The sequence below is a fragment of the Crassostrea angulata genome, chromosome 8 (assembly GCF_025612915.1).
Source record: "Crassostrea angulata isolate pt1a10 chromosome 8, ASM2561291v2, whole genome shotgun sequence".
Classification (NCBI taxonomy): domain Eukaryota; kingdom Metazoa; phylum Mollusca; class Bivalvia; order Ostreida; family Ostreidae; genus Magallana; species Magallana angulata.
The window spans coordinates 17,587,638-17,610,831 of NC_069118.1; the positions used below are offsets into that span (position 1 = coordinate 17,587,638).

The following is a 23,194-nucleotide window of genomic DNA, read 5'->3' on the forward strand; positions in this document are numbered from 1 at the left end:
GACGAGGATCCATCTAATTTACAAAAGAGTGTACATGTAATACAGCATTTATCTGTGCATCAAAATACGTTAGCTTGCAATTTATTTTATAGTTTTTTCTGTTATCTTAGCTTTTGAATATATACTCTAAGTAAAAATAAATGAAAGGCAGTGTTTACCTTGTTGAATAAAATGGCGGATCCTGGTCACCCCGACTACCAAGTCAGCTGACAGAGGAAATGACATATATAATGTAAATTGAATTCTTTCTGTTAATAAATTTCTTCTACTGATATTATGTTTTAAGTAAACATGTTATCTCTCCACCTCGATAAAACCAGTAATAAAATTCTGTAAAGATTTTTTTACACCTGGGACAGTAACATATTATAACTGGAAAAACCTAATTGTCCTGACTTTCGTTTTGTGATGTATTCACCGTACTGCGTCCTGGACACTGAGACGAGGATCCATCTAGTTCATAAAAAGTGTAATGCAATTATTATGCGTGCGTCAAAAACGTTTATCATATTTTCAATATAGTTTTCTTGCTTTTTTTATTTTATTATATATTTGATTTATATTTACCTATTTTATAGACTGTGTTTACCTGGTTGGATAAAATGGCGGATCTACGTCTCCCGAACTACCGAGTCAGCTGACAGAAGATTTTGTAAAGACCAGCTGACACCTGAGAGAGACAGGAAAAGATCATGTATACCTGGAAAAAACTATTTGTCCCTACTTTCTTTTTGTGATAGCGATTATCGGTAATTTACATTTAAACATTCTAGTAAAAAATGATTAAGATAAATAAATTTTTAGATATTTCCAATTTTTTTAAAATATTGTTTTTCAATTTACAAATGAGATGAACATTTGCGTATCTCATTGCTTAAAGTTATTACAAAATTACTGGAAAGGGTGGTAGGATTTTAATGAAACGTTCTATCAAAAAAAGATTGTCCTTTATAAAAAAGATTCAAGGCGTCTGTGTACAGATTGCACTATTCAATGAATATGTACTTAAACCTGTAATATTATATGTATATGGCGTTTTATCTGTTTTAAAACAGATGTTTCTGTATACATTGACTTGAGTGATCCATAGACTAATCCACACTTTACAAAAGCTATTTCATTTGATCGCCATCTTTGGGGAAAACCCCATAGCATTTTCACAGTAGCCTTTGTAGTTTAGGGGTTTGTAACTTTGTCATTTGACGTTAAAAAACCGTTTTCAACTTTGCATTTTGATTGCTCCAGGATGGGGCAACTAGCACATCGAAAAAATAAATTAAGTTATATGAGATTTTATCATTTGACGCCCAAATTTTTGATAGCATACAACAGATAATTTATATTCAAGTAAAGTAATCCTGCGCGCTGATAAAATGTTCATTATCCCGCCTGCGAACGCAGTGCAAAGATTAACTCCGGAACAACACAAGACGAGCAAATATATGACACGCCAAATTTTAACAATAGGCTAAACAGCATTAAAGTCGATAAACTAAGTTTTACGGCTGTACACCAAGTTTACGGACAGAAAACTATAGGTAACGACGTGAATCTATATTTCACATCTGTATTCTGTAATTAAAGCCACTATCTATGTTTTAAAAGTATAAACTATATAAACTATAATTAACACAATAAACAACCATTTGCTATTGCAAAAAGTAAAATCAGATAAATATAATTTCACGATTGTGAAACTATGATTAACATCTTTTAACTATAGTTGACGTATGTAAATCATAGTTTACAGTAGTAAATCTTAATTCATCATCAGCATAATATAATATTATATTATATTATATTATATATTATAATATATTATAATATAATATAATATATTATATTATAATATTAACTTAATATAATATATACTGATCTTGAACACTGTTCGTTATCACATATAGATAATGTTTATTTCTAGACAGATAAACTTGGATAAGCAATCGTTAAGAAGAATAGTTAACACCCGTTGAATATGGTTTTATATTGAATTTATATTCATCAGCAAAATGTATTGTTCAACGTTTATTTACAAATAGAAACACGTTTTACAAATTAGAGCTATTGTTAAGTACGTCGTTTCCTACAGTTTGTTGTTTGAAAATATAATTAACAGTCAAGAAACCTAATTTATCAACTTTGAAACTATGTTTGGCTCATTTTGTGAATATTAACCAAACAAATACTCTACAAGCTCTACAAGCTCGCACATTAGATTATATTAATCAACTAAGATAAAGATAATGCCCTATTCAATGACTTGAATCTACTAAAAGGATACAACTACGGATTCACATAGTCTTTAAGGAACATGTTGTATTACCTGATAATACTTATCCTGCCAAGTTCTTATATATCATATCAGCGACAGACGCACATTGTGGAGGTATGTCGATAGATTACAAGGATGCCCAATGTTTTCTATTGAAATATATATGCACTAATGGAACACTAACTCTTTGGTTGTCGTCTGCCTTCAGAATTGTCGTAAATAAAGTTAAAATACGTAAAACCTCTTGCACTTAAAATAACTTAAGTAAATAAGAAACATATTTGCTTAGAAAAATAAGAACAGACTGAAAATAAAGCAAAGGACATTAAAAGGTATTTCAAGTTTTTAAATAATTTTATTACACAACATACATAATAAAGCCAAAAAAGTAGATCATCCGACAAAAACTTTCAGACAGAAGCTTTATCATTCATTCAGTTTATTTTCCGCATAAGTCAAAGCAATTACCAACTATTTACAAAATATATTTTACTTTAGATATTTAATGACCTTGATATCTCCAGTGTTGTACTCGGCAACAAACAAGTTGTCAAGTGTATCAACGCACATACTGGAAGGATAATCGAACATTATGTTATCAATATGACGCAAGAACTGTCCATCCTGATCCAGAATATGGATACAGAGGCTGCCGCCGTCTGCTGTTAAGATCTGACTCTGACTGTTTGTTGTAATTCCACGAGGAATAAACGGATTCTCTTTAGATAGATGACCGGTGTAACGGAATCGGAGTTTTCCGGCCTGACTAACAACAACCACTGCACCGGCTGCACGGTCAGCTAAGCATATATCTTGGTTTCTGTTTTCTGCAATGTATTTTACTGCATAATCCCCTGAGTACAGAGGTTTACCGTTCTCATTATATTGAATCGTTTGTTTCTCACCTGAGCCTGAGTATCGAACAACTTTACAGTGGGTTTTGTCATCATTCATCATCACTACCAGAAGATCTCCGGAGGAAGTGACACACAGATTACCGGGTTTCCATCCATGTAGAGTGATTATTTCTTCTATCTGACCATTCACTACTTTATTTACAGTCTTCAATTTCCAGTCACAATACAGTAAACATCCTTCAGTTGTTACTGCTATATCATCTGGATATTTTCCAGATTTTGTTTTGATTGAATTGATGGATTTACCTTTAACGTTGAAGCATTTTATTTCGTTTACTTCAGCAGACGCCCAGATTTCTTGTTCGCTGTAAAAGGAAACATTTCTAAGATTGGTATGCCCAGTGTTAAACGTGTTGTTGACCACTGGTGTATCCAACAGTTCTCTGGAGGACATCCTTTGTTTCTTCATCGTGTAGCCATTTTCATCTGTGGCAGAGGTTAGAGGTTTGATGTATCCAATCAATTTTTTTAGCTTCTATTCTATCCACTGGCTTCGGACAAAATGTAGGCATTGTCACGTGAATTTTTGGAGGAAGTTTACCAAATTCGTTGTTTCTTGAACTGTATCCTATGATTTAGGATACAACATTGGATTCCCTCTGTAGGTCCTTCAAAGTTGATAAATTTTTCTTTTATCATAGACTCTATCTGTTTTATCTCTTTTAAATGCTTTATCAAGATGTCCCGATGGCTTACTTTGATCTCGTTTATTTCGTTCTTCATTTGTTTGATAGCTCTATCAATTTCTTTATGCCATTCCTCTCCTTGTTTGGACATTATTGTGGTAATTTTTTCATACTCTCCATCTAAGCTGGCAATCTGGCTCTCCAGTGCTTTTCTTATTTCTTCATATGTTGGAGAAATTACATTCTCTATTTCTTCTGTATCTTTTTTAATGTTTTCTTTCTTCGAATTGTAGCTGTCTTCTAAGTCTACTACATTATGATCTTTGTGTTCTTTTAATATCGAGCATTTGGCGCAAATAGAATTGTTACATGACATGCATTGAAGTTTGCATGTTTCTTTGGAATGTTTCTTACAATTTGGAAAAATCAGGGTGGATTCTCGTTGCTGGAATGGGACAATTTTATGTTTGTCATATTCGTCGGAGATGTGTTCTCCTATACAAGACTTGCAGAGTTTGACATGGCAGAAGTCACAATAATTCTGTACAACGTTATCCTTACAAAGGTCACACCGTACTACGTCCTGGGCACTGAGACGAGGATCCATCTAATTTACAAAAGAGTGTACATGTAATACAGCATTTATCTGTGCATCAAAATACGTTAGCTTGCAATTTATTTTAATATAGTTTTTACTGTTATCTTAGCTTTTGAATATATTCTCTAAATGAAAATAAATGAAAGACGGTGTTTACCTTGTTGGATAAAATGGCGGATCCTGGTCACCCCGACTACCAAGTCAGCTGACAGAGGAAATAACATATAATGTAAATTGAATTCTTTCTGTTAATAAATTTCTTCTACTGATATTATGTTTTTAAGTAAACATGTTATCCCTCCATCTCGATAAACCCAGTAATAAAATTCTGTAAAGAATTTTTGACACCTGGGACAGTAATATATCATAACTGGAAAAACCTAATTGTCCTGACTTTCGTTTTGTGATGTGTTTACGTTTAAATATTCAATGCATGCATGTGCATTGATAAGTGTTCATGCTATTTAAAGTTATTGTACATAAGTTAATATTCAGACTATGCTCATTCAACAAATACGATGTGTGAAAATGTATAAGCGCTCATTGATTTAAGTTATTTTAGAATTACTGGGAGGGGGGGGTTAAAACTCAATAAAATATTTCCTTCCACTCCGTATAATTTCCTCTATTTCTTACGAGAAATGATTGTAATTCACAATTGTATAGTATCTGACAGGACTGAAATCTACAGGATCCAGTGCTATCGATCGGTCGAAACCTTCAACGACCTAAAAACAAAATCACGGACTGAACGAAAAATCATGATCTTAGACTCAAATTCCCATATAAGACGTTATTAGATATTTCTTTTTTATTATGTAAACATACTGATGTACATTAAACAACAATTTAGTTACTTTTATTTACAGTTTACGATCAATTCATAAATTTTTAAAAAGACAAATGTAAATATAAAATCATACATTGGTATTATTAAGGCACATCTGTAGAAAAACTATATGTGCATATATTAATGATGAAAGGTAATCTATACTCAAATTTCATGTGCATTGCACATGTATTATATTGGAAAACCTGTTAACAATCGTTAAGTGTGTACTAGTACAATATTGGACAATTTGTGAACATCCTTTATTTACATATATTACGTATTGGTCAATATGTAGGTGCATAATTGTCATAAATATATACTATATATACATATAAATATCGATACATACTTATCTTATTAGGTTGTATGTCATAAGCTCTCAACACACCATCATGTTTGTCTAAGTAGCGTAGTAAACAATGCGCTGCGACCCGAGCTCGATCCCCGTGATCGACAGTGGTTGTATGTTACAGGGTATGGCGGTTGCATGCTTGGACACGTGGGTTCTCTCCGGGTACTCCGGCTTCTTCCCACACCAATGACCCCCTCGCTCTAACATCCGTGCCAACGAGAGATAATAATATAAGTTGTAGAAATTGCTTATCAATCATTGTAGAATAAATAAAGTTCAGTTTAGTTCATGTTTGTCGATCTGTACAAAGACGCCAAATACACTGTACATGTACCATATTGGAAAATATGTACATGGATATCGTGTAAATGTATTCTATTAGACAATCTGTACATAGCTACCCGGTAGTATGCACATTTAAGTTTTCAACTCCAATTAATGAAAAGCTTTAATTTGCAAACAAAATATTCAATTACATACAGTTTACCATAATTACCATAATTATATATAAAAAAAAAAAAAAAAAAACTTAATATTTGAAAGATAAAAATATCAAAATGAATACATAACTTCACTGGGTAATGTATATCACAGTTAATCCAAGAAAATTATTAGATTTCATTCAACAATCAATTAAAGAACAACAAAACAAAAATCCTTGGAAATGATCACTTCCAAATTGCACATTGGTATTCATAAGGTAGACAGTTGAGCATGTAGCATAAACTACATATAATAATACATGTCATTCATTATATTTCAATAGTATACTTGGTATACAGTCTCTGTACATAAATGTAGAATCTTATGGCAACATTCTGTAGAATACTGGTATAACATGACATGATATCAGCTAAGCTTGGCTTTAGGTTTTGCAAACTGGATACATGGAACATATTTGCATTTTTTCTAGCAAGGCGGATCCTGGTCCCCCGTGATACAGCGAGCAAGGCCAAAGAAAGACGAACACGGTCACATAGAAAGATATTTTTATCTCGTAATAAGGAGAAAAGATCTCGTTCTCACGAGTTAATCATTTCATAACGAGAAAATTACAAGATCTTTTTTCGTAATAACGAGATAAGATCACTTCTCGTTTTACGTGATAAAAATATTTTTTGTGTGGTCCCATTCGTCTTTCGTATAACATACATAACGCTGCCAAAAAATATAAAAAGGTTAATTCTGCTTGGTTTAAAAAAACCTATTCATTTCTGCAAAAAATGATTGTCATTTTTTAGATGTTCATGGGACACAAATTTCAAACTGCCATGAAAGTATCGGTATATATTTGTAATAAATTACTTTATACAGTTAGTTTAGCTCCGTAATTAATATTAATTATTCCTGAAAACTCTTGATGCACTGTAAATTACTATTTAAACACGAGGAATTAATATTCGCGTAAAATCGCGAAAGGCACATCTCGCGGGTTCTAAAATCTCGCTTTTATGACAGATGTAAACTAAAGAAACTATGCTTAAAATCTGGTGTTCGCAATTTCATATTCTCGCGATTTGATGCAAAACTGTTGAATTGCAGAATTAAGCACTCGCGAAAAATAATGAATCTACAGTATACCACTTTTGTCTATATATGAGTTTTAATCAGATCTACTTCGATTTCTTGCAAATTGTTTAGTGTTTAACAATCAATCAAAAACAAGTAAATATATCTATATAGTTTTCTAAACATATTTGAAAGCTAACTTACCATTCTTTTAAGCAAATGCTATTATACCCGCCTCGACATCGAAACAACTCTTTATATGGGGGGGGGGGTGCAAGTTATCCTAATAATTATGTTGTTTTATAAATCAAATCTCTAAATTTACTGCGTTGTATATTATCAAATATATTCTGAACAAAACCATCATTTTAGATAGTACATAACAGTTAAAGGGGCATGGTCACGATTTTGGTCAAATTTTATTTTTCTGTTATGATTATTTGCAATGCTTGAGGAATGCATTTCTAATGATCGAATGCAATTTGGGTGCCAGTCGTTGAGTTTTAAGCAAGATACAGGGCTCACAATTCTTCGCCATGTAAACAAGGCTCGTCCCCTGTTTTTGTTTACATAGGTTCAATATACCGGTAAAAGAAAAATGTCAAGCTAGTTTGTCTATCTTATTATTCATTTAAGCATAAATAAACAGTTCCTAACGATTAATACATTTATTTTAGGTATAAAGCTGGAATTTTCACTTCAACATTCGAAATGTAAACAAACGCTTTGTTTACATAAAATTGTAAGTTCTGTAACTCGCTTATAACACATCAAATGACACTCAAATTTTGGTTGCTTATTAAAAATGCCTTACTAAAGCATTGTAAACATTAAAATCCAAAAACTAGTTTTTGACCAAAATCGGGACCATGCCCCTTTAATGCATCAGACAAGGGCAACTTTATACATAATTTATAAAGTGAATATGAGATTTCCTGTGACTAAGCATAAAACAAAGAAGAAATATAGAAACTATTTAATACTTTTAATACAGTATGCTAAAGTTTGCATAAGTTTCACAATATAACATGATTGATTTAGATATAAAGCAAACATAAATCAGACAAGAACTGGAGAAAAAAAGATACATTTAATCTAGTTCCCATTAACAGACGTGATACAGGTCGATCGAGTACCAACTATTTACACACGGTGGATCACTTGAGGAATTTGATGACCTTCACATCCCCAGAGCTGAACTCGGCAACAAACAAGTTGTCATGTGTATCTACACACATACCGTTAGGGTCATCCAGCACTGTGTTATCAACGTAACGCAAAAATTGTCCGTCCTGATCAAGAATGTGGATACAGAGTTTGCCACCGTCTGCTATTAAGATCTGACTTTGACTGTTTGTTGTGATACCACGAGGAAAAAACGGTTTCTCCTTTAACTTGGTGGAATGACCGGTGTAACGGAATCGGAGTTTACCAGCCTGATCAACAACTACCACAGCACCAGCTGCACGGTCAGCCAAGCATATATCTAAGTTTCGGTTTTCTGTGATGTTTTTTATTTTATAATCCCCAGAGTACAGGGGTTTACCGTCCTCATCAAATTGAATTGTTTGTTTCTCAACTGAGCCATGTTTCAATACACAATTAATAACGCTTTCACAAAAGAATCTTTCAGATTTTGATTTTAAAATCGCTTTCTTTTTATAATTGTGAAACTAAGTAGGTAGTATTTGGTAGCTGCATGAAACTGTAGGGACCTTTATCTAAAAACTCTTACTCATGTTTGGTTAAGATAATTAAACAAAAAACAAACAAAATATTCCTGAAAATATAAACATGAAAAAGACAATGACTGTGGTGAAAATTGGATGGATGTCAGCTGATTTAGATTTCAAGGATTTTCTAGGTCTGGGTGACCAAACTTGCCTAAAATGTATAAATGTATTAATATCAATTGATTGTGATGTCGTGGAAAGGGTTAATACATGTTTTTATGATAGGAATCTGTAAATAATGAACTATGTTGTATTTTCAGTTTTTCAATTCTCTACTCTTTGTTTTCTTAAAGATGGAGATGAAACAAAGCATAATTTTCCGACATGAAAAAGCAACATTTGCACCGACTGAATGCACACTTTTGTGTTAAGAAGCGTTCCATGATTGTATATTAAGCGTAAACAATTGAATGTTTGAGCTTATTGGAAGTAACTAGTATCCTTTGTGTAACAAAGGGCCACGATCTGTAAAAATGTATAAAATTAATGCAATAAATTACATATAATAAACATGTGTATAAGACTGTATATATCGTATGAAATAACAGTCATATGATTGTTAATTGATGACATAAATTAAAAGGGGTAGCCTAACAATAACTTATTTACAAATAAGTCTGGTATTTAGCTTTTATATGTAGGATTTAATTCTATTCTCATTTTAATACCTAACGTCAATGTTGCTAGTTATGAGTTCCCGGAAACTACAATAAATTCAATAGTTTTAAATACCAATTTAAAACGTATTTTGTACGTATACATTCGTTTTATTTTCCATTTAAAATCTGAATTATGAATGTTCACAATAAATAAGTTAAGAATTTTTTTTACATAATTTGAATTTGTTGTTTGTTTTATATATACAGCAACAATGATATAATTATACCATAAATATAATTTTCATTATGTAAAAAAGTGTGCCTACATATTTCTCATAAAACAAGTGTTACACATCAAATGACACTTTTACAAATATGACTAAAGAACATAAAACACATTGAAGTCATTTCAATAAATTAAGGTAACACAGCGTACCAACTTTTAACACATGATCGTTCACTTAAGATATTTGATGACCTTAACATCTCCAGTTTTGAACTCGGCGACGAATAAGTTATCAAGTGTGTCAACAGACAGTCCACAAGGTTCATTAATTATGTCATTAATAAAACGCAAGAACTGGCCATCCTGACCCAGAATGTGGATACAGAGATTGCCACAATCTGCTACCAATATCTGACTCTGACTGTTTGTTGTGATGCCACGAGGAATAAACGGATTCTCCTTAGATGGATGACCGGTGTAACGGAATCGGAGTTTCCCAGCCTGACTAACAACTACCACTGCACCGGCTGCACGGTCAGCCATGCATATATCTAGGTTGCTATTTTCTGCAATGTATTTTACTTTGAAAACTCCTGAGTAAAAAGGTTTACCATTTTTGTCATAAAAAATTGTTTGTTTCACAACTGAGCCTGAGTATCGAACAACTTTGCAATAAGTTTTGTCATCATCACACATTACTAGCAGAAGATCACCGGAGGACGTCACACAAAGATTACAGGGTATCCATCCCTGTAGAGTGATTATTTCTTCTATCTGACCATTCACTACCTTATTTACAGTGCGCAATTCACAATCAATAAACAGTAAACAACCATCACTTGTTACTGCTGTATCACTGGGATCTTTTCCAGACTTTGTTTTAATTGCATTGATAACGTTTCCATTAATGTTAAAGCATTTTATTTCGCTAACTTCAGCATGCGTCCATATTTCTTGTTCGCTGTAAAAGAAAACACTTCTGAGATTGGCATACCCAGTGTTAAACGTGTTGATGACCACTGGTGTATCCAAAACTTCTCTGGATGACCCCTTTTGTTTCTTCAACGTGTAGCCATTTTCATCTGTGGTAGAGGTTAGAGGTTTGATGGTTCCAATCAATTTTTCAGCTTCTATTCTATAAACTGGCTTCGGACAAAATGTAGGCACTGTCACATGAATTTTTGGAGGAAGTTTACCAAATTCGTTGTTTCTTGAACTGTATTCTATGAATGTAGACACAACATTGGATTCCCTCTGTAGGTCCTTCAAAGTTGATAAGTTTTCTTTTATCATGAACTCTATCTGTTTTATCTCTTTTAAATGCTTCATCAAGATGTCCCGATGGCTTACTTTGATCTCGTTTATTTCGTTCCTCATTTGTCCGATAGCTCTATCAATTTCTTTATGCCATTCCTCTCCTTGTTTGGACACTATTGTGGTAATTTTTTCATACTCTCCATCTAGGCTGGCAATCTGGCTCTCCAAAGCTTTCCTTATTTCTTCATATGTTGGAGAAATAACATTTTCTATTTCTGCTGTATCTTTTTTAATGTTTTCTTTCTTCGAATTGTAGCTGTCTTCTAAGTCTACTACATTATGACCTTTGTGTTCTTTTAATATCAAGCATTTGGCGCAAATAGAATTGTTACACGACATGCATTGCAGTTTGCATGTTTCTTTGGAATGTTTTTTACAAATTGGAAAAATCAGGGTGGATTCTCGTTGCTGGAATGGGACAATTTTATGTTTGTCATATTCATCTGAGATGTGTTCTCCTATACATAGCTTGCATAGTTTGACATGACAGAAGTCACAATAATTCTGTACAAGGTGATCCTCACAAAGGTCACACCGTACCACGTCTTGGGCACTGAGACGAGGATCCATCTAATTTACAAAAGAGTGTACATGTAATACAGCATTTATCTGTGCATCAAAATACGTTAGCTTGCAATTTATTTTATAGTTTTTTCTGTTATCTTAGCTTTTGAATATATACTCTAAATAAAAATAAATGAAAGGCAGTGTTTACCTTGTTGAATAAAATGGCGGATCCTGGTCACCCCGACTACCAAGTCAGCTGACAGAGGAAATTACATATATAATGTAAATTGAATTCTTTCTGTTAATAAATTTCTTCTACTGATATTATGTTTTAAGTAAACATGTTATCTCTCCACCTCGATAAAACCAGTAATAAAATTCTGTAAAGAATTTTTTACACCTGGGACAGTAACATATCATAACTGGAAAAACCTAATTGTCCTGATTTTCGTTTTGTGATGTATTCACCGTACTGCGTCCTGGACACTGAAACGAGGATCCATCTAGTTCATAAAAAGTGTAATGCAATTATTATGCGTGCGTCAAAAACGTTTATCATATTTTCAATATAGTTTTCTTGCTTTTATTATTTTATTATAAATTTAATTTATATCTTACCTATTTTATAGACTGTGTTTACCTGGTTGGATAAAATGGCGGATCTACGTCTCCCGAACTACCGAGTCAGCTGACAGAAGATTTTGTAAAGACCAGCTGACACCTGAGAGAGACAGGAAAAGATCATGTATACCTGGAAAAAACTATTTGTCCCTACTTTCTTTTTGTGATAGCGGTTATCGGTAATTTACATTTAAACATTCTAGTAAAAAATGATTAAGATAAATAAATTTTTAGATATTTCCAATTTTTTTAAAATATTGTTTTTCAATTTACAAATGAGATGAACATTTGCGTATCTCATTGCTAAAAGTTATTACAAAATTACTGGAAAGGGTGGTAGGATTTTAATGAAACGTTCTATCAAAAAAAGATTGTCCTTTATAAAAAGATTCAAGGCGTCTGTGTACAGATTGCACTATTCAATGAATATGTACTTAAACCTGTAATATTACATGTACATGGCGTTTAATCTGTTTTAAAACAGATATTTCTGGGTACATTGACTTGAGTGATCCATAGACTAATCCACATTTTACAAAAGCTATTTAATTTGATCGCCATCTTTGGGGAAACCCCCATAGAATTTTCACAGTAGCCTTTGTAGTTTAGGGGTTTGTAACTTTGTCATTTGACGTTAAAAACCCGTTTTCAACTTTGCATTTTGATTGCTCCAGGGTGGGGCAACTAGCACATCGAAAAAATAAATTAAGTTATATGAGATTTTATGATATGACGCCCAAATCTTTGATAGCATACAACAAACAATTTATATTCAAGTAAAGTAATCCTGCGCGCTGTTAATATGTTCATTATCCCCCCTGCGAACGCAGTGCAAAGATCAACTCCTGAACAACACAAGACGAGCAAATATATGAAACGCCAAATTCTAACAATAGGCTAAACATAGCATTAAAGTCGATAAACTAGGTTTTACGTTTGAACATCAAGTATACGGACAGAAAACTATAGTTAACGAAGTGAATCTATATTTCACATCTGTATTCTGTAATTAAAGCCACTATCTATGTTTTAAACGTGTAAACTATATAAACTATAATTAACACAATAAACAACCATTTGCTATTGCAAAAACGTTAATCAGATAAATATAATTTCACGATTGTGAAACTATGATTAACATCTTTTAACTATAGTTGACGTATGTAAATCATAGTTTACAGTAGTAAATCTTAATTCATCATCAGCATAATATAATATAATATAATATAATAACTTAATATAATATATACTGATCTTGAACACTGTTCGTTATCACATATAGATGATGTTTATTTCTAGACAGATAAACTTGGATAAGCAATCGTTAAGAAGAATAGTTAACACCCATTAAATATGGTTTTATATTGAAATATATTCATCAGCAAAATGTATTGTTCAACGTTTATTTACAAATAGAAACACGTTTTACAATTTGGAGCTATTGTTAAGTACGTCGTTTCCTACAGTTTGCTGTTTGAAAATATAATTAACAGTCAAGCAACCTAATTTATCAACTTTGAAACTATGTTTGGCTCATTTTGTGAATATTAACCAAACAAATACTCTACAAGCTTTACAAGCTCGCACATTAGATTATATTAATCAACTAAGATAAAGATAATGTCCTATTCAATGACTTGAATCTACTAAAAGGATACAACTACGGATTCACATAGTCTTTAAGGAACATGTTGTATTACCTGATAATACTTATCCTGCCAAGTTCTTATATATCATATCAGCGACAGACGCACATTGTAGAGGTATGTCGATAGATTACAAGGATGCCCAATGTTTTCTATTGAAATATATATGCACTAATGGAACACTAACTCTTTGGTTGTCGTCTGCCTTCAGAATTGTCGTAAATAAAGTTATAATACGTAAAACCTCTTGCACTTAAAATAACTTAAGTAAATAAGAAACATATTTGCTTAGAAAAATAAGAACAGACTGAAAATAAAGCAAAGGACATTAAAAGGTATTTCAAGTTTTTAAATAATTTTATTACACAACATACATAATAAAGCCAAAAAAGTAGATCATCCGACAAAAACTTTCGGACAGAAGCTTTATCATTCATTCAGTTTATTTTCCGCATAAGTCAAAGCAATTACCAACTATTTACAAAATATATTTTACTTTAGATATTTAATGACCTTGATATCTCCAGTGTTGTACTCGGCAACAAACAAGTTGTCAAGTGTATCAACGCACATACTGGAAGGATAATCGAACATTATAATATCAATATGACGCAAGAACTGTCCATCCTGATCCAGAATATGGATACAGAGGCTGTCGCCGACTGCTGTTAAGATCTGACTCTGACTGTTTGTTGTAATTCCACGAGGAATAAACGGATTCTCTTTAGATAGATGACCGGTGTAACGGAATCGGAGTTTTCCGGCCTGACTAACAACAACCACTGCACCGGCTGCACGGTCAGCCACGCATATATCTAGGTTTCTGTTTTCGGCAATGTATTTTATTCTATAATCCCCTGAGTAGAGAGGTTTACCGTTCTTATCATATTGAATCGTTTGTTTCTCAAATGAGCCTGAGTATCGAATAACTTTGCAATGGGTTTCGTCATCATTACACACCATTACCAGAAGATCTCCGGAGGACGTGACACATAAAAAACGGGGTATCCATCCCTGTAGAGTGATTATTTCTTCTATCTGACCATTCACTACTTTATTTACAGTGCTCAATTTCCAGTCAGTATACAGTAAACATCCTTCAGTTGTTACTGCTAGATCATTAGGACATTCTCCAGACTTTGTTCTAATTACATTGATTGAGTTACCTTTAATGTTGAAGCATTTTATTTCGCTATCTTCAGCAGACGCCCAGATTTCTTGTTCGCTGTGAAAGAAAACATTTCTGAGATTGGTATACCCTGTGTTAAACGTGTTGATGACCACTGGTGTATCCAACAGTTCTCTGGAGGACATCCTTTGTTTCTTCATTATGTAGCCATTTTCAATTGTGGCAGATGTTAGAGGATTGATGGATCCAATTAATGTTTTAGCTTCTATTCTATCCACTGGTCTCGGACAAAATGTAGGCACTTCCACGTGAATTTTTGGAGGAAGTTTACCAAATTCGTTGTTTCTTGAACTGTATTCTATTACTGTAGACACAACATTGGATTCCCTCTGTGGGTCCTTCAAAGTTGATAAGTTTTCATTTATCATAGACTCTATCTGTTTTATCTCTTTTAAATGCTTCATCAAGATGTCCCGATGGCTTACTTTGATCTCGTTTATTTCGTTCTTCATTTGTTCGATAGCTCTATCAATTTCTTTATGCCATTTCTCTCCTTGTTTGGACACTATTGTGTTAATTTTTTCGTACTCTCCATCTAAGCTGGCAATCTGGCTCTCCAATGCTTTTCTTATTTCTTCATACGTTGGAGAAATTACAGTTTCTATTTCTTCTGTTTCTTTTTTATTAAATGTTTTCTTTCTTCGAATTGTAGCTGTCTTCTAAGTCTACTACATTATGATCTTTGTAATCTTTTAATATCGAGCATTTGGCGCAAATAGAATTGTTACATGACATGCATTGCAGTTTGCATGTTTCTTTGGAATGTTTCTTACAATTTGGAAAAATCAGGGTGGATTTTCGTTGCTGGAATGGGACAATTTTATGTTTGTCATATCCATCTGAGATGTGTTCTCCTATACATAGCTTACATAGTTTTACATGGCAGTAGTCACAATAATTCTGTACAACGTTATTCTTACAAAGGTCACACCGTACCACGTACGTCCTGGGCACTAAGACGCGGATCCATCTATTTTACAAAAGAGTGTACATGTAATTTACATTTAGCATTTATCTTTGCATCAAAATACGTTAGCTTGCAATTTATATTAATATAGTTTTACTGTTATCTTAGCTTTTGAATATATACTCTAAATGAAAATAAATGAAAGATAGTGTTTACCTTGTTGGATAAAATGGCAGATCAAGATCACCCCGACTACCAAGTCAGCTGACAGAGGAAATTACATATAATGTAAATTGAATTCTTTATGTTAAATATATTTCTTCTACTGATATTATGTTTTTAAGTAAATAAGTTATCCCCCCATCTCGATAAAACTAGTGATAAAATTCTGTAAAGACTTTTTGACACCTGGGACAGTAATATATCATAACTGGAAAAACCTAATTGTCCTGACTTTCGTTTTGTGATGTATTTACCTTTAAATATTCAATGCATGTGCATTGATACGTTTTCATTCTATTTAAAGTTACTGTACATTAAGTAATATATAGACTATTCTCATTCAACAAATATGATGTGTGAAAATGTATAAGCGCTCATTGATTTAAGTTATTTTAGAATTACTGGGAGGGGGGTTAAGACTCAATAAAATATTTCCTTCCACTTCGTATAATTTCCTCTATTTCTTACGAGAAATGATTGTAATTTACAATAGTATAGTATCTGACAGGACTGAAATCTACAAGATCCAGTGTTATCGATCGGTCGAAACCTTCATCGACCAAAAACAAAATTACGGACTGAACGAAAAATCATGATAATCTTAGACTTAATCAAGACATTGTTAGATATTTCTTATATCTATTATGTAAACATACTGATGTACATTAAACAATAATTTTGTTACTTTTATTTACTGTTTGCGAACTATTCATAATTTTTTAAAAAGAAAGATGCAAATGTAATAGCAAACATTGAGGTATTATTGTTCAGGCAAATCTGTAGGAAAACTATATGTGCATATATTAATGATGAAAAGTAATCTATACTCAATTTCCTGTGCATTGTACATGTATTATATTGGAAAATCTGTTAACAATCGTTAAGTGTGTACTAGTTCAATATTGGACAATCTATCTACATCCTTTATATACATATATTACGTATTGGTCAATATGTAGGTGCATATTTGTCATAAACATATAATATAGCGATCAACAAAATGATCAATAGATACACATTCGTCATATGTGATACAGATGACATCACAAAACTCGTATCGGCCTCCGGGGCTGATACAGGTTATCAGCCCTAGGGGGCTGATACGGATCCGTATCACACCCCTTGCGGATCCCCTCTGCCTCTTTCTTCATTTCAGCATTTGTGCATGTTTACAGACGAAAAATAAAACATTTGTTACAGTCGACATTTTTAAGAGCGGTTGAAAACTTCAAATGTTTGTTACAGTCGATTTTAAAAACTGAGGAAGTTTCGATTCTGTAGCTACATGTTTGGTAAAACAAATCAGATCTCATATTTTTATTTAATACATGAACAGACTTTTAATTAATACTTAAAATCAATTTGTTCAAGTTGATGTTTTCTTTAAATTTATTATTAAGTATGTGATAAAAATAAGAATGAATACCCTTTTTCCATATCACAGCCTGTATCAGCCCTCGACCAATATCATCCCTCGGGCTGATACTGGCTGTGATATGGAAAAGGGTATGTATTATTCTCTATATCTTATTAGGCTGTATGTCATAAGCTCTCAACACTCCATCATGTTTGTCGATCTGTACGCCACGTACATGTACAATATTGTACAATATTGGAAAATATGTACATGGATATCATGTACATGTGTTCTATTAGACAATCTGTACATAGATACCCGGTAGTATGCACATGTAAATTTTCAACTCAAATTAATGAACAACTTTACTTTGCAAAAAATTTATTCAATTACATACAGTATACCACAATTACCATAATTATATATTAAATAAATAACTAAATATTTGAAAGATTAAAATATTAAAATTAATACATAACTTCACTGGGTAATGTATATCACAGTAAATCAAAGAGAATGATTAGATTTCATTCAACAATCAATTAAAGAACAACAAAACAAAAATCGTTGGAAATGATCACTTCCAAATTGCACATTGGTATTCACAAGGTAGACAGTTGAGCATGTAGCATAACTACATATAATAATACATATTATTCATTTTATTTCAATGGTATACATGGTATACAGTTTCTGTACATAAATGTAGATCTTATGGCAACATTCTGTAGAATACCGGTATAACATGGCATGATATCAGTAAAGCTTGCCTTTGGGTTTTGCAAATTTGGATACGTGAAAAGATACAGTTTTTTCTAGCATAAATAATTGTTCTGATTGATTATTAACAGGATATGGCAACAAATCATTTAAAATAATTATCACATATATTTGCATTATTTTATGATAAACGTCTATCACTCTTTCAAGATTTAATTCTGTACATGTCAAACAGAACCTAAAGAATATGTTACAAACCTATCAAATGTTAAAAATATGAATAATGAATAAAGTATAATGAAAAAAAAAGTATATCAAATATTCATAAAGGTGTTTGTTTTGTTATTTTCGTCTAAAACACCTTCTGTATGAAAAAAAAATAGTTCCCCCGAAAACTTGTTTGTTAATCGAATTCAGATGGATTTTCTTTATGAATGTTATTTAATATGAAATAATTATCTTTCTGTGATGATTAGATGAATAAAATCATATTCATTTAAAATATAATGATCAGCTGCAAAATGAAATCAAAACGTGAGGAGTGAGATACATGTACCTTAAGAAATGTATATGACATCTGTGTACCTATATATATATTGGTGATTGGTGTTATATAGTGATTTTATACCAATACAAATAGAAGACATGCACAAGACACCTGTGTACAGATTTTCTTATATGTTAATAATACATGGTGTCTTTGTAAATGTCAAACATATAATGCACATACTGTTGGTGTAAATTAAAAAAACTAGATGTTTTATTTCCTCTGAAAATTCATGCAACAATTTTAAAAAATGGGAAAAAAACCCAACAACAAACACGTTACGAATGTGCATCTTTCTACGCTAATTACTTCTTTACTTTTGAACACTGGAATCTAACATGAAATTTAATAAGTATCGTAAAATAAGAAGAAATCCATTATGATAATTATTTTGATAACTTTTTAAGAACTCAATAGCGATTTAATCGCATGTACATGTATTTGTGAATATTGCATGCAAACTTAATCTTTGCCCAACAGCTCTCAAGTATCCTTACTACATTTGGTAGTTTTTCATTATCAACAGAAGAAACTTGTTAGATTCAACCAAATATTAGTAAACAGAACACCGTTATTTTTGTGACTAGAATCAAGCACCGGCTTCTTTTGTGTAGTTGGTCAAACTCACTGCATGCCTTAAGCAATGAGTGCTAAGCTTTGGATATCGTCGTTCCTATAACACATCAAGACTGTGCGTAAGCGCAGTATAATATTTTGTCTGCACAGCCTATGTGTGTTCTAGGACCGACTTATTTCCATAGGTACATTTAAACAATAAAATTCTTTCTTTGATGTTTCATGCTGGATATGAAGGTGGCGACATTGCAGAAAAAATACACAGCGGGTTATGTAATTTTTTTTTTCAATGATCGCTACTTTCATAACCTGCATGAGAGGACGACTTAAAAATTTAAGCTTTAGGCATGGGTTTTTTTTTTCGAGATACACTCTTAACTTGAATTAAACTGAATGTCACAGAAATACATGATAAATTCCTATGTCAAGCAATCTCTGTAATAAGTCACTACAAAGTTGTACGATCAGGAATGTTATAATACATGTACAACCAATGCATGGTACTTTAACATCAGTAAATAAAAGATACACTAGTATATTTGTTTTAAATAGTACAGCACAAAATCAATGCAAAAATCATCTAAGGAGTAGTCAAAATATAATTTTAAAAAACTTTCATTAGAGAAAACAATTCATTTATAAAGCCAAAAGAACATATTATGTCGATCAGAGGAGAATTTGAGAAAATAAACTACATTCGCTCATTCAACCCCCCCCCCCCAAAAAAAAAACACACAGAAGAAAAAAAAAGGTAGGTAAGTGCTATACACACATTGTCATTCATTTAAGATATTTAATGACCTTTACATCCCCAGAGTTATACTCGGCAACATACAAATTATCAAGATTATCAGCACTCATACCGACGAGATTATCGAACATTTTGTTATCGATGTAACGCAATAATTGTCCATCCTGATCCAAAATGTGTACACAACTATTCCCACCGTCTGCAGTTAAGATCTGACTCAGACTGTTTGTTGTGATGCCACGAGGAATAAAGGGACTCTCCTTTGACTTGGTGGGATGGCCGGTGTAACGGAATCGGAGTTTACCAGCCTGATCAACAACTACCACAGCACCAGCTGCACGGTCAGCCACGCAAACATCTAGGTTTCTGTTCTCTGATAGGTACTGGATTTTATACTCACATGAGTACAGAGGTTTACCGTTCTCGTCAAATTGAATTGTTTGTTTCTTGATCGCGCCGGCGTATCGTACAATTTTGGTTTGAGTTTTGGCATCGTCACACATCACTAGCAGAAGATCACCAAAAGACGTTACACACAGATTACCGGGTATCCATCCCTGTAGAATGATTATTTCCTTTATCTGCCCATTCACTACTTTATTTACAGTTCGGAATTCCCTGTCAGTATATATTAAATATCCTTCACGTGTGACAGCTAAATCATCTGGATATTCTCCAGATTTTGTTTCAATTGCATTTATGGTGTTCCCATTGATGTTGTAGCATTTTATTTCGCTAACTTCAGCAGACGCCCAGATTTCTTGTTCGCTGTGAAAGGAAACTTTTCTGAGATTGGTATACCCAGTGTTAAACGTGTTGATGACCACTGGTGTATCCAACAGTTCTCTGGAGGACCCCCTTTGTTTCTTCAAGGTATAGCCATTTTTATTTGTGGTAGATTTTAGAGGTTTAATGGATCCAATTAATTTTTTAGCTTCTATTCTATCCACTGGTCTCGGACAAAATGTAGGCACTGTCACATGAATTTTTGGAGGAAGTTTACCAAATTCAACGTTTTTTGATTGGTATTCTATGACTGTAGACACAACATTGGATTTCCTCTGTAGGTCCTTCAAAGTTGATAAGTTTTCATTTATCAAAGACTCTATCTGTTTTATCTCTTTTAAATGTTTAATCAAGATGCCCCGATGACTAACTTTGATCTCGTCAATTTCGTTCTTCATTTGTTCGATAGTTTTATCAATTTCTTTATGCCATTCCTCTCCTTGTTTGGACACTATCGTGGTAATTTTTTCATACTCTCCATCTAAGCTGGCAATCTGGCTCTCCAGTGCTTTTCTTATTTCTTCATATGTTGGAGAAATTACATTTTCTATTTCTGCTGTATCTTTTTTAATGTTTTCATTCTTCGAATTGTAGCTGTCCTCGAGGTCTACTACATTATGATCTTTGTGTTCTTTTAATATCGAGCATTTGGCGCAAATAGAATTGTTACATGACATGCATTGCAGTTTGCATGTTTCTTTGGAATGTTTCTTACAATTTGGAAAAATCAGGGTGGATTTTCGTTGCTGGAATGGGACAATTTTATGTTTGTCATATTCATCTGAGATGTGTTCTCCAATACAAGGCTTGCAGAGTTTGACATGGCAATAGTCACAATAATTCTGTACAACGTTATCCTTACAAAGGTCACACCGTACCACGTCCTGGGCACTGAGACGAGGATCCATCTAGTTTATAAAAAAGTGTAATGCAATTATTATGCGTGCGTCAAAAACGTTTATCATATTTTCAATATAGTTTTCTTGCTTTTTTTTATATTTTATTATACATTTAATTTACCTATTTTATAGACTGTGTTTACCTGGTTGAATAAAATGGCAGATCTACGTCTCCCAAACTAACGTGTCAGCTGACAAAAGATTTTGTAAAAACCACTTGACACATGAAAGATACATGAAAAGATTATGTACCTGGAAAAACCTATTTGTCCCGATTTTCGTTTTGTGATAGCGGTTATCAGTTATTTACCTTTAAACATTGTAGTCAGTGGTATGCATTTTTAAATACGTTTTCACGAGTTTGAAATTAATAAAAAAAAATACAATATACAAATGAGATGAACATGTGCATTTATCTCATTGCTATGGGTTATTATAAAATTACTGGAAGGGGTTATAGGATTTTAATCAAACGTTCTATCAAAACTTGGTTGTCCTTTATAAAAATGTCCAAGGCGTGTACAGACTACATGTATACAATGAATGTGCACTTAATAACAATATTATTACATGTATATGACGTTTTTGAAACTATTGATCGATATCATGCATGTACTAGATGTTTGAGTACAGATAATCAGATAGTATATGGTACATAATCATGACTGTGCTCGATTCTAAATTGCCTAAATAAATGCACATGAGATTTCTGTAAAAAAAAAATGACTTAAAAAAATTACATGACGTTTGTGTACGGATGAATCACTGCCATTCAGTCAAAATATATACGCCTTATGCAAACAATAAACTAAACATAGTGTAACATTCGATAAACTAGGTTAATCGGCTGCACTCTGTAGTTTACTGACAGAAAACTAGTTACAACGTTTATCTATATTTCATATCTTTAAACAATCGTTAATACATTTATGTGGGTATTTTTAATGTAAACAATGTATAATACAATAAACAACTATTTGCGATCGCAAAAAAAGTTTATTTGTTGAATATAAATTAAGGGTTGAGAAACTCTGATTAACATAAAATTCTCTTAAATATAGTTGTTTAGAGTGTAAATTGTAGTTTACAGATTGGAGTAGTATCATCAGCATAACATATGATATATAATACATGTAACTATAATATAATATAATATAATATAATATAATATAATATAATATAATATAATATAATATAATATAATATAATATAATATAATATAATATAATATATAATAAATATAATATAATATATCATAATATAATATAATGTAATATATTATAATATAATATAATATATTAATTTTGAACACAGTGCGTTATTACCACATTTCATATAAGTAACTATAATGTTTATTTCTAAACAGATAAATGAAGATGTTGTATTACCTAATAATGCTTATCCTCCCAAGTTCTTATACATCATATCAGAGACAGACGCACATTGCAGAGGTATGTCGATAGATTACAAGGATCTGATAAGACT

General features: G+C 32.4%; 3 protein-coding genes and 1 pseudogene across 5 annotated transcripts; all 4 read right to left on the minus strand.

The window, feature by feature from the left end:
• Positions 1 to 164: 164 nt before the first annotated feature.
• LOC128157666 (uncharacterized) lies at positions 165 to 4,812 on the minus strand (annotated as a pseudogene).
• A 5,067-nt stretch (positions 4,813 to 9,879) lies between these two features.
• Positions 9,880 to 13,310, minus strand: LOC128158021 (uncharacterized). Of its 3 annotated transcripts, XM_052820689.1 has the most exons (3): positions 12,107 to 12,199; positions 11,921 to 11,991; positions 9,880 to 11,551 (listed from the first exon to the last, which is right to left on the minus strand). In XM_052820689.1, the coding sequence occupies exon 3, from the start codon at positions 11,549 to 11,551 to the stop codon at positions 9,896 to 9,898; it is 1,656 nt and encodes a 551-aa protein (XP_052676649.1). In that variant the 5' UTR covers positions 11,921 to 11,991; positions 12,107 to 12,199; the 3' UTR covers positions 9,880 to 9,895. The 3 variants fall into 3 exon arrangements, with proteins under 3 accessions (XP_052676649.1, XP_052676648.1, XP_052676647.1); XM_052820688.1 differs by having other exon boundaries at positions 9,880 to 11,991; positions 12,129 to 13,310; XM_052820687.1 differs by lacking the exons at positions 11,921 to 11,991; positions 12,107 to 12,199 and adding an exon at positions 11,697 to 11,821.
• Positions 13,311 to 13,557: 247 nt separating this feature from the next.
• On the minus strand, positions 13,558 to 16,305 carry LOC128160121 (uncharacterized). Its single transcript, XM_052823391.1, has 2 exons — positions 16,068 to 16,305; positions 13,558 to 15,914 (listed from the first exon to the last, which is right to left on the minus strand). The coding sequence occupies exon 2, from the start codon at positions 15,394 to 15,396 to the stop codon at positions 14,248 to 14,250; it is 1,149 nt and encodes a 382-aa protein (XP_052679351.1). The 5' UTR covers positions 15,397 to 15,914; positions 16,068 to 16,305; the 3' UTR covers positions 13,558 to 14,247.
• Positions 16,306 to 19,998: 3,693 nt separating this feature from the next.
• On the minus strand, positions 19,999 to 21,958 carry LOC128160475 (uncharacterized). The gene is made up of 2 exons (XM_052823805.1): positions 21,831 to 21,958; positions 19,999 to 21,718 (listed from the first exon to the last, which is right to left on the minus strand). Exon 2 carries the CDS (start codon positions 21,716 to 21,718, stop codon positions 20,054 to 20,056), a length of 1,665 nt encoding a protein of 554 aa, XP_052679765.1. The 5' UTR covers positions 21,831 to 21,958; the 3' UTR covers positions 19,999 to 20,053.
• Positions 21,959 to 23,194: the final 1,236 nt, after the last annotated feature.

Excerpts from the sequence above, each read along its gene's own strand:
- LOC128160121 (XM_052823391.1), bottom strand. The coding sequence starts at position 15,396 with ATGAAGAACGAAATAAACGAGATCAAAGTAAGCCATCGGGACATCTTG.
- LOC128160475 (XM_052823805.1), bottom strand. The coding sequence starts at position 21,718 with ATGGATCCTCGTCTCAGTGCCCAGGACGTGGTACGGTGTGACCTTTGT.
- LOC128158021 (XM_052820688.1), bottom strand. The coding sequence starts at position 11,551 with ATGGATCCTCGTCTCAGTGCCCAAGACGTGGTACGGTGTGACCTTTGT.